The 16600-nt window shown below is 48.1% G+C and overlaps 3 protein-coding genes and 1 long non-coding RNA gene across 6 annotated transcripts; 3 read left to right on the forward strand and 1 right to left on the reverse strand.

Annotated features, from left to right (window-relative positions):
* Positions 1-97: 97 nt before the first annotated feature.
* On the forward strand, positions 98-6694 carry snx1a (sorting nexin 1a). Of its 2 annotated transcripts, XM_088377564.1 has the most exons (15): positions 99-490; positions 1538-2411; positions 2541-2680; positions 2914-2989; positions 3068-3111; positions 3192-3333; positions 3415-3493; positions 3655-3730; positions 3842-3955; positions 4030-4123; positions 4190-4395; positions 4464-4607; positions 4686-4766; positions 4850-4921; positions 5049-6694. In XM_088377564.1, exons 1-15 carry the CDS (start codon positions 386-388, stop codon positions 5097-5099), a joined length of 2298 nt encoding a protein of 765 aa, XP_088233690.1. In that variant the 5' UTR covers positions 99-385; the 3' UTR covers positions 5100-6694. The 2 variants fall into 2 exon arrangements, with proteins under 2 accessions (XP_088233689.1, XP_088233690.1); XM_088377563.1 differs by having other exon boundaries at positions 98-490; positions 3192-3493.
* Positions 6695-6882: 188 nt separating this feature from the next.
* Positions 6883-10798, forward strand: LOC148396738 (uncharacterized). Its single transcript, XR_015858849.1, has 3 exons — positions 6883-6930; positions 7057-7147; positions 8551-10798. It is a non-coding gene; the product is annotated as an uncharacterized LOC148396738 (long non-coding RNA).
* On the reverse strand, positions 7218-13461 carry ireb2 (iron-responsive element binding protein 2). The gene is made up of 21 exons (XM_088377562.1): positions 13283-13461; positions 12425-12514; positions 12169-12334; positions 11776-11913; positions 11455-11682; positions 11295-11364; positions 11053-11236; positions 10848-10987; positions 10599-10770; positions 10416-10516; positions 10180-10296; positions 9955-10114; positions 9748-9883; positions 9604-9688; positions 9239-9520; positions 9042-9146; positions 8824-8966; positions 8580-8727; positions 8370-8492; positions 8048-8233; positions 7218-7723 (listed from the first exon to the last, which is right to left on the reverse strand). Exons 1-21 carry the CDS (start codon positions 13305-13307, stop codon positions 7613-7615), a joined length of 2910 nt encoding a protein of 969 aa, XP_088233688.1. The 5' UTR covers positions 13308-13461; the 3' UTR covers positions 7218-7612.
* Positions 13462-13505: 44 nt separating this feature from the next.
* slc25a44a (solute carrier family 25 member 44a) lies at positions 13506-16589 on the forward strand. Of its 2 annotated transcripts, none has more exons than XM_088377570.1 (4): positions 13506-13980; positions 14617-15325; positions 15399-15526; positions 15597-16589. In XM_088377570.1, the coding sequence occupies exons 2-4, from the start codon at positions 14701-14703 to the stop codon at positions 15786-15788; spliced, it is 945 nt and encodes a 314-aa protein (XP_088233696.1). In that variant the 5' UTR covers positions 13506-13980; positions 14617-14700; the 3' UTR covers positions 15789-16589. The 2 variants fall into 2 exon arrangements, with proteins under 2 accessions (XP_088233696.1, XP_088233694.1); XM_088377568.1 differs by having other exon boundaries at positions 13509-13980; positions 14565-15325.
* The last annotated feature ends 11 nt before the right edge of the window (positions 16590-16600 follow it).

Genomic DNA, 16600 nt, shown 5'->3' on the forward strand with positions numbered 1-16600 from the left:
GCTGCAATATGATTAGCTGTCGCATTCAATCAGCCAATCATATTGTAGTAAGGCGTGTCCTGCCTAGACTCAATTGGGATTTATCATAACCAGGAAGTGAGACTTTCGTACTGTCCAGGAAGTGAAAAGTGACAGCGGTGGTTTACTGGCGTCGCGCCCCCGTCTCCCCTCCTCCTCCGCCTTAACTCCAGTAGCGACTCTCCTGTCACTTTGGAGCACTTCCACCACCACCCCCCAGGCGTCACTTTCCACAACCGCGTTGCGTGTGCTCGTATGGGCAGCGGGGGAGTCATCATTATCCGACGAAAAGAAAAGCACACGTCGTGTGTCGTGTCTTGTCTATCCGCGCGCGCGTGCGTTAAGTTTGTAAATTAGCGAATTGAAGATGGCGTCCAGCTCGGAGCGCAGTCCTCCTCCTTTCCCCGACGCCGGAGACGCTGCAGGCCGAGGCAGCGATGAAGAGGACGGAGACGACCTCTTCGTGAGTGTGGTACGCTATCCAACTTTCCCCCACGGCCGCTTTTTCCATCTCCATACTTTGCTAACTCTCACTGACGGTTAGCCATAGCAATGCGCGAGGGGTGGAAAAAAAACAGTAACCACTTTTCGTTGTTGTTTTTCCAAAAGTTTTCACTCGTTGCTCTAAAAGTGACAAATGTTGCTTTATTTTACGTGATGCTTACTTTCACATGAACTTCAATGCGATTGTTATTCCGTCATCAAAAGTCATCTAGCATTTAATTGCCTGTGATCTTTGCGCTGCGAGTAGACTGACAAACTACAATCACTTTTGATGCTTAGTGAGTTTGCTTTGCAGCGGTTCGTATTTTTGGCAATATTGGCTTTGGGATTTATGTGGCGTGACTGCATAACTTGTGGCCCGAATAATGAGCAGTGATTCTTATTTGAATGGTGACTAAAAAGTGGCCCGTGCAGCGGGAGGGCAACCTCCTGTCATGTGAGCGGGTGGCGGTCACGTGGTTAGAACCCGGATGTTTTCTCCTCAGTCAAAGTTCAAAAGGGGAAAAAGAGCAATTTGGGAGAAAAAGCAAAGTCAGCAACTTTACGCATAACACAGCAAAAGTGCCAGCTTGCTTTTTTTTTTTTTTTATAACTAGGATTGCCCTGGATATGGCCTGACCATCGTTTAGAGGTGTTTATAATACTATGACTTGTATTAAAAGTTGTATTTAGTAAATTAGTCGTTCTAATTGAAGGGGCTGAACAAAATGTCTTTTGCTTTTATTTTTCCCTAATCTTAACCCATACAAATAAAACATGTATGTATAAAATAATCAGATATTGTTCATTGTAATACAGATGAATTTATTGCTTCTTTGTTGCAAAATACATGGTAAAAAGACCTTGGAGAAAAAAAAAAATTGCAATATTAAGGGGGGAAATTGTAAGTATATTATCAAAATTTAAAAAACATAAATGTATAATGGATTTATTAATGATGAACGAAAACAAGGAAAGAAAATGCGCTAATCCGCTTTGCATTGAGAGCACAGAGCTGTTTTGTCTTTGTCTCCAGAGCAACTCCTCCCTCAGCGAGACGCCGACGGTCAGTCAACCTACCGACGATTTGTTGACTCCTCCCGGAGACTCCACGGCAGAGCCGACGAGCGACCGCGTTAGCAGCGGCTTGGGATCCAAAACGTCAAGCGACAATTTAATGTCGCCTCCCAGCGACGTCACGAGCGACCCCATCAGCAGCGGCTCGGAATCCAAAACGCCCAGCGAGCCCTCTGACGAGTTTGACGACCTGGCGGACAACTGGATGACTCCGGCCGCCTCTGTCGATGCCAAAGCTGAAAAGAGAGCCAGTGAAAACCTTCTCAATGATGAGTTTGTTGACTTACTCGGAAGTGAAACTGAGCCGCAATCACAGGAAGGAGAGGGAGAAAGTCTGTTTGCTGAAATCGCTGATCCGAAACAGGAAGTAAAAGAAACCGCGCCGCTTTTAGATATCAGTTCATCAGCGGATCTCGCACCAAATCCACCGAGCAAAATAATTGACCCACTGGCGGAACTCTTTGACGATCCTCCACCAGCTGCGGCGCAGAAGCAAAGCGCCGCTGCAGACCTCTTCGAAGACGAGGGCAGCGACTTGTTCGCCGACCCGCAGCAGATCAAAGCCGCCAATCCGCCTCAGAAAAGCCTCTTCGGCGAACCCGACGAGAATCTGTTCGGTGAGCCGCTGGGCGCCAAGAATAAGCCCGCCGCCGAGGACCCGCGGGACGAGCCTCTCGCTGACAAGTCCGCCAGCCACGACGGCGGCAAAGCAAGCCAAGAGCGTAAACACGACGACTTCTTCGCGGCGGAAGCCGGAGACCCCGGCGACAGCTCCCGCCTCAACTCCAGGACCAACGGAGTTCACGTGGAAGAAAGCACTGATATATTTGCAGGTGAGTCCTCAGGTCCCTTGCGACAAAACGGACAATCATCCACATCGATCAGGCTCCAGGAGTGCCAAACGAACAAGTCATAGAGTAAAGGTGAAAGGTCAATTTTTTTTGCATTGCCTCTTGCCACAGAAGCCACAGTGGAGCTCTCTCTGGACAGTCCACAGAGCGAAAGGAAGAAGGCCGCCGCCCCGGCCGTCGCCGCCGTCGGCAAGCCTTCCACCTCGGCAGCCACCAGTGTGGCCAAATCACAGTCGGCTATGCTGGAAGAAGTAAGTCCCACAAAGGCCCGCCACAGTCGCTTGGATTCGGTGTGAGATAAAGTCGTACCGATTTAGTAGCATATCAAATTCATTTTCATCATTGAAATGAATTGATGCGTTCCAGACCTCAAAATAAAAAGCCAAAATAAGTGTTTTGAAAAAAACCCAAATATGACTGTATTCTAGAACCAGTGACGGGTGTAGAGCTTCCAATTCTAAAACTTGCTCCTCACTTATTGCAGCTTGAGGAAGAGGAGGAGTCAGAGCTGGAAGACAAGTTTGACATCACCGTCTCCATTACCGACCCAGAAAAGATAGGTGAGACTTTTTGACTTTGCCCGTGAGAAGCCAGCGTTCGATCCCCGCAATCTAATTCATTGTGAAAAATCATTGCAGGGGATGGAATGACCGCCTACATGGCCTACAAAGTGTCCACTCAGGTAAAGCTCCTTTTTCTCTAAAGGTACCACGTAAAGCAATACCGGGCTTTTAATCATGTAAAAAAATCAAATGTTTTCAGACTACGCTGTCCATGTTCCGCAACAAGACGTTCACGGTGCGCCGACGCTTCAGCGACTTCCTGGGCCTGTACGAGAAGCTCTCCGAGAAGCACGGCCCCGGCGGCTTCATCGTGCCGCCGCCGCCCGAGAAGAGCATCCTGGGTAGGCGGAGCTTCAGCCGGCATCGGCGCCGCTGTGCGCTCTGTTCACTTCTTTTTTTTTTTTTTTGTGGCGCCCTCGCAGGCATGACCAAGGTGAAGGTGGGAAAGGAGGACTCGTCGTCTGCCGACTTTGTCGAGAGAAGAAGAGGTGCCCTGGAGAGGTGAGGCGGATGAAAAAGATGAAAAAAATCTGACTGGCTGTGTATTTGGAAAGCGTGTGAGAATCATGTGACAACAGCAGGAATGCTTTTTTTTTTCTTCTTTTTTTATGGGGTGAGGGGTCGAAGTCTAACTTTGACTTCTCTTCCGCCGCTTCCAACAGGTATCTTCAGAGGGTGGTCACTCACCCTTCGCTGATCCAAGACCCCGACGTGCGAGAGTTCCTGGAGAGAGATGAGGCAAGACCAACGTTTGTTGTCCTGCTTTATTTGAGCTCCTCCCTCGTCGTCCAATCAAACGCTTCGAAGTGTGTGCAATTAGTGACTGTGTGTGTGTGTGTGTGTGTTCAGCTGCCCCGAGCTGTGAGCACACAAGCTCTGAGCGGCGCCGGCTTCCTGAAAATGATCAACAAGGCCACCGACGCCGTCAGCAAAATGACCATCAAGATGAACGAGTCGGACGTGGTGAGTTGGGAGGCCTCGTCTTCTTCAAGAGGTCATGTTTTTCTCCGCCCCGCCAACATATTTTTCTGCCGCAGTGGTTTGAGGAAAAACTGCAGGAGGTAGAGTCTGCGGACCAACAGTTCCGCAAGCTCCACGCGCTGGTGGAGTCGCTGGTGCTCCACAGGAAAGGTAACCAAAGACGCCTCTTCACGGGCCGTTGTAATCAAAGCTAAAGCCACCTCCCGCCTTCACCAGAGCTTTCCATCAACACGGCGAGCTTCGCCAAGAGCACCGCCATGCTGGGCAGCGCCGAGGACAACACGGCGCTGTCGCGCGCCCTCTCCCAGTTAGCCGAGGTGGAGGACAAGATGGAGCAGCTGCATCAGGACCAGGCGGCCAACGACACCTTCGGCTTCGCAGAGCTCATCGCCGATTTCATCCGACTGCTCGGCGCCGTCAGGGTACGCCAAACGGGTCACGCGCTCCCTCCCTCCCTCGGCGTAGAATAAATTTGACCCGCGCCGTGCAGGGCTCCTTCGACCACCGCATGAAGGCGTGGCAGCGCTGGCAGGACGCGCAGAGCACGCTGCAGAAGAAGCGCGAGGCCGAAGCCAAACTCCAGTGGGCCAACAAGCCCGACAAGCTGCAGCTGGCCAAAGAGGAGATCGGAGAAGTAAGGGCGTGCTTTTCCCAAAAACATCAATGTGATAAATGAGGCAAGCGTGATGATCATGTGTGTGTGTGTCGCCAGTGGGAGGCCAAAGTGACGCAGTTCGAACGAGACTTTGACCGAGTGTCGGCCACCGTGCGCAAGGAAGTGCTGCGATTTGAGGTGCTCGTGTTCGATGCCGCTCGTCAAGTAAGATGAGGAAAGCGCAGTCCTCATTGCTGAATTTTTCTTTTTTTTTCTTATAGAAAGAAAAGGCCAGGAACTTCAAAAGACAGATCGTCAAATATCTGGAGAATCTGCTCAAGTCACAGCAGCAGGTAAGCTCATCATCTGATGATTGCCATTCCATCCCAGGATGGTTTGGAACTTTTTTTTTCAATTACACTTTTCTCGGCGAGTCCACTTTGTGTAATCACGTGACCTCTCCCCCGTGTGTGTGTTCAGCTGATCAAGTACTGGGAGGCCTTTTTACCCGAAGCGAAAGCCATCGCCTGAGTGGGATTGCAAATCTCCTTTTGTCTTTCTTTTTTTCTCTTCTTTCACACTTGAGCGCTTCCTGCCTTTAAAATCCCGGAAGAACGTGTGTGCGTCGTCGCAAAACAGTTTACAATCAACACGTTTCTTGCTTTTGTATCAACCTTTCGCGCTTTAGAACTTTCTATTTTTCCCCCGTCGTGTAACTTCTCGCAAATATTTTCGTACAGACGCGCGATCGGTTTCATCCGGGTGAAAATAGCCCTCGGGCCAAACGAATCAAAAAGGGATAAATTAATTTTGGTTATCGATGCTGAGATGGGGGGAGGGGCATTAGAGCTCGCGGGCGTGAATAATCGCATCGCAGTGTACGTTTGATGTCACTTATGTTTAAAAATAAATGAATAACAATTTCACTTATCTGTGCCTTCTACAAACGAGCGGGGGCGATGAGACACTCGAGACTAATGAAAGACGTTTTTGACTCGTTTCTTTTCTTAAGCCGTTTCTACTGTACGAAGGAGTATTTGGATAACACCAAAAATCGGATTAAGAGTCACACAACGTGTACGATTGTTACGAAGCTTACTGAAAAAAAAGCATTTACAATTTTTTTTCCAAATTGTTTGTCTTATTTTGGTTTTGCTGTAGAAAGTGCAAAACAATGAATTAAAAGTTACTGATTCACCACAGAACAAAGGCAGTAAAATTTCACCCAGTAAAATGTACGTTTTGTTGTTCTCTTCATTTCCTAAACTGCAAATACTATTATAAAACACTAGGAAAAAGTATTTTGGTGATTCTTTTGTCTATATTTCCACAAATTTCCCCTTCAAGTATTTGGGAAACAAAAAACATCTGATTGAAAAATCAGACAAAAATATGTGCGAATGTAATTGTTACAAATCTTAATGGTTCATTCCAAAAACCTAATTGCAAATTAACACATTTATCATATATAATAAAATACTTTGGAGTGCATGTTATTTTGTATCATTTTTCTTGTTAAATGCTGTCTTTATTTTGCTGGTTTTGATATACTTGTTCCTTTTTTGTGGATTTCTTTTTCTCCTCTTATGAAATTCATACATGATCAGAATATGACTTTTCTTTCTAGCTCTTCTTTCTTCTAACATTTTTGCTCATAACTGCCCATTTAATTTTTTAAGGCACATCGTGGCCTGAATATTCCTTCGTACATTTGGACAACAGAACAAGCATGATCTAATGTTGAACGTCAAACAAGCTTTTTTTTTCCACCCCCCCCATTAAAACGCAACATAAGTGGCGTTATCACACTGTTGAAGGAAACATCCAGAAACAGCTTGACACTAAAAATATACAACAAACAGATTTAAATAAATATATACATGTATTGATTTTTATTTTTCAATACTTATCTCCAAGTTATGAAGTACTTTTTTTTTTTTTACAGCTTTAATTTTTACGTTTGACATGAGAACATTTCACGTTAGGTTAAATCACACCAGTTGTTCACCTTGGCTGGCGTTGAATGAAATGAGATTTATCAATGTATCTAGAAAAAATGTGCACCTGTGTCATGGAAATTTACTTGGAGAAGAAATCAAATAAATATTGCACTGTTTACACTTGGATATTTTGTGCCATTTTTTTTATTCTTGCCCTTCCCTGTACCCAAACTCTACTTATTCTAGCACTTTGATTTGTTTTATTTAGTGGGCCATCATTGCCAAAACTTTTACAGCAATCAGAATGAGAAAATGTGTTTTATTGATTTTTCTAACTTAAATGTCTCCTACTTCTCTCAAATTACAGATATGACACTTTGATTAGTGGGCCATCATTGCCAGTTATTGCTGTAATCGAGCAGGTTAGATTTATAGTATTATTTCCCAGCGCCCTTGAATGCAGCAATGCACACCTGTTGATTATAAACAGGTGTGTGTGTATGGAGGCGGAGTCAAAAGTCAAAGTTCTAAGTAACATACCTTTCCAGCATTCTCTGTCTAAAGATTCTTAGATGTGGCTTTGCTGTTGACTGAACTCGTCGTGGGACTTGCTGCATTTTGTAGATTTTCATCACTCAGGTGAGCATCTGCACTCATATGCTGCTGATCTGTTATTTTGCCATTGTGATTACATTTAGCACAACAAGGCCACTGGAGATGTGACTTTATTTTCTAATCATTCAAAATTTCAAAATCATGACACTGTACATGACATAAAAACCAAAACACAAATGCAGGACGTTGAGCAAAACAATGGCCAGAAGGCGCAATAAGACACTTTTGCATGAGTCGCACATACTGGGTAGGTGGAGGGAAAATGTTCAGTTGATAAAACATGGACAAAACAAAAGTGTATCCGTGAGGATGTATCGCTGCACTTTGACGAGAGTTCAAATAATTTCAGATGACTTGAGTGCCCCCCCAATAAAAAGGGTCTTCACAAAAAGGTCCTCGATTCAGTCAGTCAAGCTAATAATAAGCGGCACGCAGCTTGGCATCCATTCCGACGACAGACGGTGACAAAAGTAGTCCAGTGCGCGTGTTTCAAAGCATTGTCCGCGCCACGTATCTCAGGAGGCCTCCATGCTGGAGAAAGATGACGTCCAGCTCGTTGTCCAACTGAGCCGTGACTGCAAAACTTTTACCGTCGCTCGTCTGAAACAAAACGACAACAGCTCTATTAAAAATGGATGAATGGACTCAGACCCGACCAATTAATCTGCCAATGATTATTGGCCTTTTCAAAAATAACACTGGTCAACAAATATTTACATTTTTATTTTTAAATCTGATATGTAAGCTTTAATAAAAAAAAAACAAATATTAAATCTCAAAAACCTGATGTGTTAGGGAAAAGAAATCAACATCAATATGTTTAGCCATCACTGATTAATTTTTATTTTTTATTTTTGACCAGTGTAATTTGACGATTGATTTGAAAAAGTCTGGCCTAAGAAATGCGTCTAAAAAGCATCCTGCCTTGACAGCGAGCTGCTGGCGGGGCGTGAGGCGTTGCGGCAAGGCGACGCTGAACCTCTCGGTGCCGGCGAGCTCCAGCGTGTCGGCGTTTTCCTCGGGTGCGAACTGCAGCGGCAGGATGCCCGCGCCCACCAGCTGCTTCTTGTGCAGACGCTCGAAGCTTTCGGCGATGACGGCGCGGACTCCCTGTCGGAGGACACGTCAACATTTTACGTACCTCGCTACAGCACTCGATGTACAAGTTTTAGAGTTTTTCAAGTTCACTTTTTGTTTTAAGAGCAGAAAGTCGAGTACAAATGCGCTAAAGTATGGCTGTTCGTACAAGTAGATAAGGTCCTTTGGCCACCCAATCCCTGGAGCTTCCCGAGCCGTAGTCCTTCCCGGCCAGGATGATGAGAGGAACGCCGTCCTTTTGATAGCGTTCGGCCGCCTCAAACACATCCAGCTGGGCGAAGGATGAGAAAGGAAAACATACATTTTTAATTTTTTCTCCTCCAACTTAGCCCGAGGGACGCCTCGTAAATTCACTCACCGTTTGGCCCGAGGGGACGTGGAGCGTTTTGGGCCCTGCTTTGCCCACCAGTCGATTTTGGAGCTTGATGCTGGCGAACGTCCCTCTGGTCATCACGGCGTCGTTGCCCCGCCGAGAGCCGTACGAGTTGAACTCACGAGGAGTCAGCCTGCGTATGAGGATCGTAACGCATAGCGTGAATAATTCGAGATGTCATGATTATTGTATAAAATGATTTTGTTTGGGTCTGTTATCATCAATGCACCTTTTGCTGAGCAGGTACTTGGCAGCGGCACTGACGCGGGCGATGCTTCCCGCGGGGGAAATGTGGTCGGTGGTCACCTTGTCGCCGAGGAACAACAAGGCGTGAGCGTTGTCGATGGACTGAGGGGGCGGGACTTCTTTACTCTTGAGACACAGAGGAAAAGTGTCACGTGGTTTTCAATGCAATGGCGTGGCGAGGACCCGCCATCCCGCCCTTACCAATTTGCTGAAGAACGACGGCGAGCGGATGTACGTGGACTTGGCGTCCCAGGGAAAGATCACCGAGTCGGGACACTCGATGTTGCTCCAGAACGTGTTCCCTTTCTGGAAACGAGAGCAGTTCGAGCCAAAGGTAACATTATGTTGTGTTCAATGAACCTAACTTGGAGATGCTGGAGGATTTTTTTTTTTTGTACCTCCATTCTCGCCTTGAGTTCCTTAAAGACAGAGGAGATGATGGTGTCCTCCTCCGTCTGTTGCACCTCCTCCCTGGACGGCCAGATGTCACGAAGGAACACCTCCTTCCCGTCCGGAGTCAACCCCACGGGTTCCTTTTCAAAATCGATGCCCACGGTTCCGGCGATGGCGTATGCCACCACGAAGGGCGGCGAGGCCAGGTAGTTGGCCCGGACACAGTCGCAGAGGCGGCCCTCAAAGTGCCTGTTGCCAGACAGGACGCCGCACGCCACCAGCTCGCCCTGGAAGGGACGCCCGAGATGTCACGCCTGGTAAGGATGCAATGATTTTTCTATTTGAAATCGAGGGTGGGGAGACAAGTCACCTGCTTGATGGCGTTTACCACACTTTCGGGCAAGGGCGCCGTGTTACCCACGCAGGTGGCGCAGCCATAACCGATCACCTCAAAGCTGTCGTGGAAATGAAATGTTAAAGTGGGTGGCCGAGTTATGACGGAATTATATCTTACCCCAGCTGGCTGAAGTAGGGCAGCACCCCGCTGGCACTGAGGTAGTGCGTGACCATGCCACTTCCCGGCGCCAGGCTGGTCCGGATATACGGCTTGACCAGGAGCCCCGCCTCCACCGCCTTCTTCGCCAGCAAGCCTGTCGACATTAAGTCGTGCCCAAGCGTCAAGTGGGCGGCGCTTGCAAAAAGCTCAGCCGTCTTTTCTTACCTGCCGTCAGCATGACGGAGGGGTTGCAGTTGTTGGTGCAGCTGATCACGGCGGCGATGACCACCGAGCCGTGGGCCAGCTGGTACTCCTGACCGGCGTGCAGGAAGGGAACGCGGACGTCCTGCTTGTCCTTGGAGATATTGAAGCCTCTGGGGCCCAGCTGAGTTGGAGAGGGGTGGGGGTGTCAGGTCCGGTGATGTCATCAGCGTGAGTAAAAGTTTTTACCTTCTCATCCAAGCAACTCTGGAATCCTTCTTTCATGCTGCAGACGGCCACGCGGTCCTGCGGCCTCTTGGGCCCGCTGACGTGCGGCAACATGGCGCTCAGGTTGATTTCGATCACCTGAAAAGATATCCAGAACAGTATCGGATCGTTATTCATTTTTATTTCATTTTTTTCTTATCATGAATTCATTTTAATAATTGGGCAGTTTTTCTTGACAATTGTGCTTGTGTCTATACCTCAGAATACTGGGGGTCTTCTGCGGGGTCCTCGTAGCTTCTGAAGAGCTTCACAGCCTTCAGATAAGACTCCAGCAACTCCAGCCTTTCTTGGGAAAAGTCTGGACGCAAACAGATGAAATCACGTTTGAGCCGGCAGGCAGCGCCTCAACGGCAAGTCCGAAACCTGGTCTAAATACTCACGTGTCTTTTTAAAGTGCTTAATGGTGACCTGGTCGACCGGGAAGAAGCTGACGGTGGCGTTGTACTCGGGGCACATGTTGGCAACGGTGGTCCGGTCGGGCGCCGAGAGCTGCGACACGCCGGGTCCGAAAAATTCGACGAACCTACCGGCGATGGCGGCTTGTCGCAAGTGCTGCGTGACAAAAGTACAGTGATGTAAGCACAGGGGGGGAGGGGGGGGGGATATGCGTGTGAGCGGCCGAGCGAGACCTTAGTGATACCAAGGACGATGTCGATGGAGGAGCTCAGGGGGTTAATGGAGCCCACCAATTTGCAGCCCACCACCTGAGGGAGGCTCAGAGACACGGGCTGACCCAACATCACCGCTTCCGACTCGATTCCGCCCACACCTGGAAAGCCGTTGTGGGAAATGTTCCACGAGACGAAAAACTAGAAGAGTCCATTTTGTACTTACCCCAGCCCAGGACGCCCAGGCCGTTGATCATGGTGGTGTGCGAATCGGTGCCCACCACGCTATCGGGGTAGATGAAACCGTCGCTGACGTGAACCACTCGCGAGAGATACTCCAAATTGACTTGATGGACGGCACCGACGTCCGGCGGGACCACGTTCACATTCGTGAAGGCTTTCGAGCACCACTGTGTCAAAAGCTGTCGTTTAGTACCGTTTCTTGTCTTCCGGGACCTTGAGCTATACCTTAAAAAACTGAAGTCTCTCTTTGTTTCTGCTCAGCTCCATTTCCTGATTCTTCAACGATGCATCGCCTCTGCAGAAGGAGAACGGGCAAATCAATTTTGCCCCTCTTTGGCCTGCGACCCAGAAACAAACTTCCGAAGGTTTTGACTGTGCTACTCACTCTGAAACAGGTTTCAGGTGATAGGGGCAGAGGAGCGGCGTGTTTTCGATCTGCTGCAGCGAGGGGCGAGACGGCCCCCCCGTCGACGAAAGTGGCTCGTTGCAGGCCGTTTTGCCGCAAGAGCCACGCTGGCTCCCGCAGTGGGAGCCCCCTCGCGCTAGAGGCTTGGAAGGGGGCGGCCGCGGAGCGCCTTCCCCTCCGCCGGGGTTTGGAGCGTTCTGTATGGCACTGTTGACCCAAAACAAAGGTATCAGACCGCATGTTGAGCAAAATGTGGAAGAAACAAACTGTCTGTAGAAAAAAAATGCAACGTGAGCGCACCACTTGCTGTAGTCTTTTTGCAGACAGTGGTCCACAATGAGGTCCGTAGGACATTTGGGGTTGACCAGTCCGGGGTCCACACCATGTTTGGCCACCGCGTCCCTCATGGCTGCGAGGTCCACCATGGCAGGGATCCCACTAGTAGCAAAAAAAAAAAAGATGGTGGGTGTTTATGACTATCAAATGAAGGTCGCCTTAGGGAAGTCTGTTTTGCCTAAGACTTATCAGAAAAACAAACTATGCAAAAGGGCAGAAACGAACACTATCTGCATCATAGTGTTAGTTAAGTTAGAAACAAGTCCTATTAGATGCAAATAAGTTGAATGACAAAGACAGAAGTCCATATGACTTTGCCAAATGGATGAGCGCCAGCCATGTGCCCAGTAAACTCACGTGAAGTCCTGCAGGAGGACCCGCGCTGGCAAGAACGGCACCTCAGTGGAAGCCTGCTGCTTCTCCCAGTCCAAAATGTTCTGGACGTCATCCTCTGTGATGTAAAAGCCATCGCACTTGCGGATGACTGCCTCCAGTAGGACGCGGATAGACAAAGGCAGCTTGACTTGAAGGAGCAAAGAAAAATACATTTAAAATCAATCATTCTATCATCTGTTAATCACAATAGTTTGATTTTGTTGTTGTCCCGGCTCACCATATCTTGGATCATTTAATTTGTGCGGATTGAAGAACTTGAGGTTTCCGTCATCTGACAGCGAGTCGATTAAATGGCGATACGGGTGTTCTGCAGAACACACATTTTGTGTTATTGGAAAATAAAACAAGTCTTCAAACAAGCTAATCTTGTAACAGGATAGTAATTATGACAGGTACGCCCTATGACACAAACGGGTTCAACGCTGTCAACTTTCCACTCAACATTACATTAAGTATAATCAATACAATCTCACATAGTTATCACATGATCAGTGCACTTTGAACATCGCTATTTAGCAGCATGATTCAACGAGAAATCAAATCAATTTTTGACGACCACCTTGCCTAAAAAGCATTTCGTTCTTTTGAATGAGATCCTTGAAATTTCGTTCATGCGCAGAGAGAAAAATAGCAAGTGCTAAGTAACAGGATGACTGAAACGATCCCCGATTGACAACACTGAGTAGGCGGCGGCTAACGTTAGCTTGCTAGCCTTATCATGAGCCCTTTCCCTTTTACTACTTATCGCGCTGCTGGTTGAACGACTGGCGCCGGAGATAAAGTAACCCGCCCCCGGAAAAAAAAAAAAAAAGCACACGGCTGTGTAAATACTCGAGGCGATGCAGTGAACTAAGTTAGGGTGAACTTAAGCATTGTTGGTCATCGATGGAGCTTTAGTTCAATACTGGCTCGGTTCGAGAGAACAACCAAAATGGCTGTAGTTTAAGTCCTATTAACCAGAGTCATCATCTCGTTTTAAACAAATGGGAATTGGAGTCGTACGACTTGACAATGAAGGTGATCGTACGTGAAGACAAATCTGGGGGAGTACAAGAATAAGAAGGCTCCTCTTTACCTTTGCCCATAGACGGCAGCGCCATGATGACTTATGAAATCAACACGACTCATCCTCGCTATCCCGGTGGCGACACGGAACGGACCAATAAGAAGGCAGGGAGGATGCAGGACACGCCCACTAGCTTGATACTTTCACAATAAAAGCAAGACGGAAACGTCCGCTAGTCAAAATGAAAACAAATGGAAACGTCAATAAATGCAGAAACGTGCATCTTTTGTGTAATTTATAGTTGACTCGACTTGAGATAAAATGAAACTGTAGGTATAGTAAGAAAACTTTTTTTTTACACGGTATGATTATTCCAATTGTATTCAAACATTCCTGTGCTGGCAGGAATGTTGTAACAAGTAACGTGACCTACAGTAGTTGTGACATTTGCAATGGTTGTGTTGGACCTGAACGCATCACGAGCGACTAGTCGAACAAGAAGTCAACAAAGTTAAACAATCGAAAATAATCATTTCAAGGATCACCCTTGAGAGTGAATCAACTCGCCAATATTGTTTTTTAATCGTGTTTTGTTTTCCACACGGAATAACGATAAGGATAAGAAGCAGCGGAGACGACCTTTTCCCTTCGGTCTAGTAGCAGTCATGGACGGAAGCCATGATCCAGCAGCGTGTCTTCGAGCTGGAGGCCGAATGAAAGTGTGAGACCAGCGGCAGGGGTGAACCGTGCTAGTTGGCTCGAAACAGGTTCGTCTAAATCAGAAGTCTGTTTTGAAGAGTGTTCTAAATAAACACGTTTTGTTGTCGTTATTATCAGCGAGCTAAGCTAACAGGGTTAGGGGGCGCTAGTGGCATATACAGTACACGTGCCTCCCCTCCAAATTAAGCAATGCGAGAAAAATGGCACAATCGTTCTTTTGTAATTTTCCATCGATCGAAGAGAAAACAAGGACCGAATCAACGTGTCGTACTCAAAACATTCGATGAACCTCTTTTATTTTAGTGGGGCATTTCGCCGCAATTAATTTCCCTGCGAATATTATGAAATCTTGAATAATTCATATCTTCTGGGGCGTTTAGTACACTTCAGCAAGTCATTGCGATGGGAAAGAATGACATTCAGGTGACATTCAGGGAAATCAGATATTGTATTTTTACACGATACCAAGGGCACACTGTGTACCAAATACAGAGAGCAGTGGGCGTTAGTGGTACGGCATTCATCAGGAGAGCTGCCGTTGCCTGTATGATTGCATTTGGTCAAAAATAACATTACACGTTGATTGTAATTCTGAGATAAAACGAATAATCACATTTTTATTTTTCTATAGGTACTTACAAATGTGAACAAGGGGCAATAAATACATTATTCCCCTACCCCAGTCTGCGATGGCACCTGGAAGACTGACCGCGTCAGACGTAAGGCTTTAGCGAAACGGCACCCCAACCCCCCCACCCGGGACCGCCATGCAGCAGAAAGGCGCCATCCAGATCATCGAATGGGAGGACCTAGACAAGAGGAAGTTCTACTCTCTCGGCGTGCTCATGACACTGAGCACGCGCGCCACCGTGTACCCGGCCAGCCTCATTCGAACGCGGCTGCAGGTGCAGAAGGGCAAGGCGCTCTACTCGGGCACGGCGGACGCTTTCTGCAAGATCCTGCGGACGGAGGGCGTGCGGGGCCTGTACCGCGGCTTTATGATCAACACCTTCACGCTGGTGTCGGGCCAGGCGTACATCACCACGTATGAGCTGGCGCGCAGGCAGGTGTCGCGCTACTCGTCCAGCAACACCCTCAAGTCGGTGGTAGCGGGCGGGGCGGCGTCGCTGGTGGCGCAGACCATCACGGTGCCCATCGATGTGGTGTCGCAGCACCTCATGATGGGCGAGCACAGCGGCCGCTTCAAGGCCAAGCCCAAGATGATGCTGGCGACCGCCAAGCGTGGGACGACCTTTGGTCAGACGCGGGACATATCCGTGCAGATCTTCGCTGCTGATGGATTCAGGGGCTTCTACAGGGGCTACGTGGCCTCCCTGCTCACCTACATCCCAAACAGCGCCCTCTGGTGGCCTTTTTATCATTTTTACGCAGGTAAATTCAAACTCTCGCTCCAGCCTGTGTTAGTTCGTATAAAATGCTGACGTGTGTATATTTGCGTCCACAGAGCAGCTGTCTTTGAGGGCCCCTAGCGAGTGCCCCCACCTCTTGCTGCAGGCGCTTGCCGGGCCCATGGCCGCCGCCACCGCCTCCACCATCACCAACCCCATGGACGTGGTTCGGGCCAGGGTGCAGGTACAGTCTAATCATCACGTCAATCATCTCCAATAGACGGACTTTCCTTTGCTAATCTTGTGCGGTGCAGGTGGAGGGCCGCTCGTCTGTGGTGGAGACCTTCAAGCAGCTGCTGGCGGAGGAGGGCCTCGGCGCTGTGACCAAGGGGCTGTCGGCCCGCATCATCTCCTCCACGCCCACATCGCTGCTCATCGTGGTGGGCTACGAGACCCTCAAGAGGCTCAGCCTGCGAGACGACCTGGTCCACTACAGACACTGGTAGACCGGGAGGACAAAAACGCCCAATGCTGCATTTTACCTCATGGCGGGTGCTCGCTTTGCCCTCAGCAACAGTACTGCCCAAAAATGTCATAACAATGTTGAGAGAGACTCTTGCTGGACTAAAAAACGGCTTGCTTTTTATTTAGAAATAACATTTGCTCGTACGGCAGGACCTCCAAGGCAGAACAAAATCTATTTCATGACACTGCCAGACTTCAGAGTCAATTCTTTTGCCACCGGAAATCAGGTTGAGCGAATCAATGCACTCTTCAGGCGATGTTTAACGAACCTGGGAGAGAGGCCTGCTGTAAGCAAATAAATCCAGTGAAAAGTAAACTTTTATTTATTGATTGTGTAAACTCTAAATATATTGTGCCACGTCAAACTCACTTTCCTGCATAACTTTAATGGGCCCGACTTGACACCAAGTGCTACCTTCCTATTAGCAAGAGCTCTGGCACCATCTAGTGGCCGCCTAGGGTATTTCAGGGAGCACCCACAAAAATGTGACTGATTGTAACAGTTGTACAAGAGTAAAAAGAAAAGAACTCCTGCTTGATGTTACCACTCACCAGTTGAAGACCACAGACAAGCGGAAACAAGGATGTGTTTGCAGCATGCATTGTTGAAACAGTTCTTCTGGTTCCTGTTCATTTTTGTAGCTTTTCGCCATTACTGTGACGCTTCTGCAAAACACCGTTTTATTCAAAAACGAGTCTCCACTCCAAGCGTTTGATGTGACTTTGGAGGTTCTGCTGTATTGTATTCATGTGATATGTGGATAAATGAACTGTACACCTTTTTTAACGGCGC

Source organism: Syngnathus floridae, chromosome 6 (assembly GCF_059516105.1).
Source record: "Syngnathus floridae isolate MCC-2025c chromosome 6, RoL_Sflo_1.0, whole genome shotgun sequence".
In the NCBI taxonomy this organism is placed as follows: domain Eukaryota; kingdom Metazoa; phylum Chordata; class Actinopteri; order Syngnathiformes; family Syngnathidae; genus Syngnathus; species Syngnathus floridae.

Coding starts and splice junctions, on each gene's coding strand:
- ireb2 (XM_088377562.1), bottom strand. CDS start 13,307: ATGGCGCTGCCGTCTATGGGCAAAG. Junction 8,234..8,369: donor CCAAAGGACCTTATCTACTT/GTACGAACAGCC, acceptor GTCCTCCGACAG/GGAGTCCGCGCCGTCATCGC. Junction 7,724..8,047: donor GCCAGCAGCTCGCTGTCAAG/GCAGGATGCTTT, acceptor GTTTTGTTTCAG/ACGAGCGACGGTAAAAGTTT.
- slc25a44a (XM_088377570.1), top strand. CDS start 14,701: ATGCAGCAGAAAGGCGCCATCCAGATCATCGAATGGGAGGACCTAGAC. Junction 15,326..15,398: donor TTTTTATCATTTTTACGCAG/GTAAATTCAAAC, acceptor TTGCGTCCACAG/AGCAGCTGTCTTTGAGGGCC. Junction 15,527..15,596: donor TGGTTCGGGCCAGGGTGCAG/GTACAGTCTAAT, acceptor TGTGCGGTGCAG/GTGGAGGGCCGCTCGTCTGT.
- snx1a (XM_088377563.1), top strand. CDS start 386: ATGGCGTCCAGCTCGGAGCGCAGTCCTCCTCCTTTCCCCGACGCCGGA. Junction 3,731..3,841: donor AGTTCCTGGAGAGAGATGAG/GCAAGACCAACG, acceptor GTGTGTGTTCAG/CTGCCCCGAGCTGTGAGCAC. Junction 4,767..4,849: donor AGGAAGTGCTGCGATTTGAG/GTGCTCGTGTTC, acceptor TTTTTCTTATAG/AAAGAAAAGGCCAGGAACTT.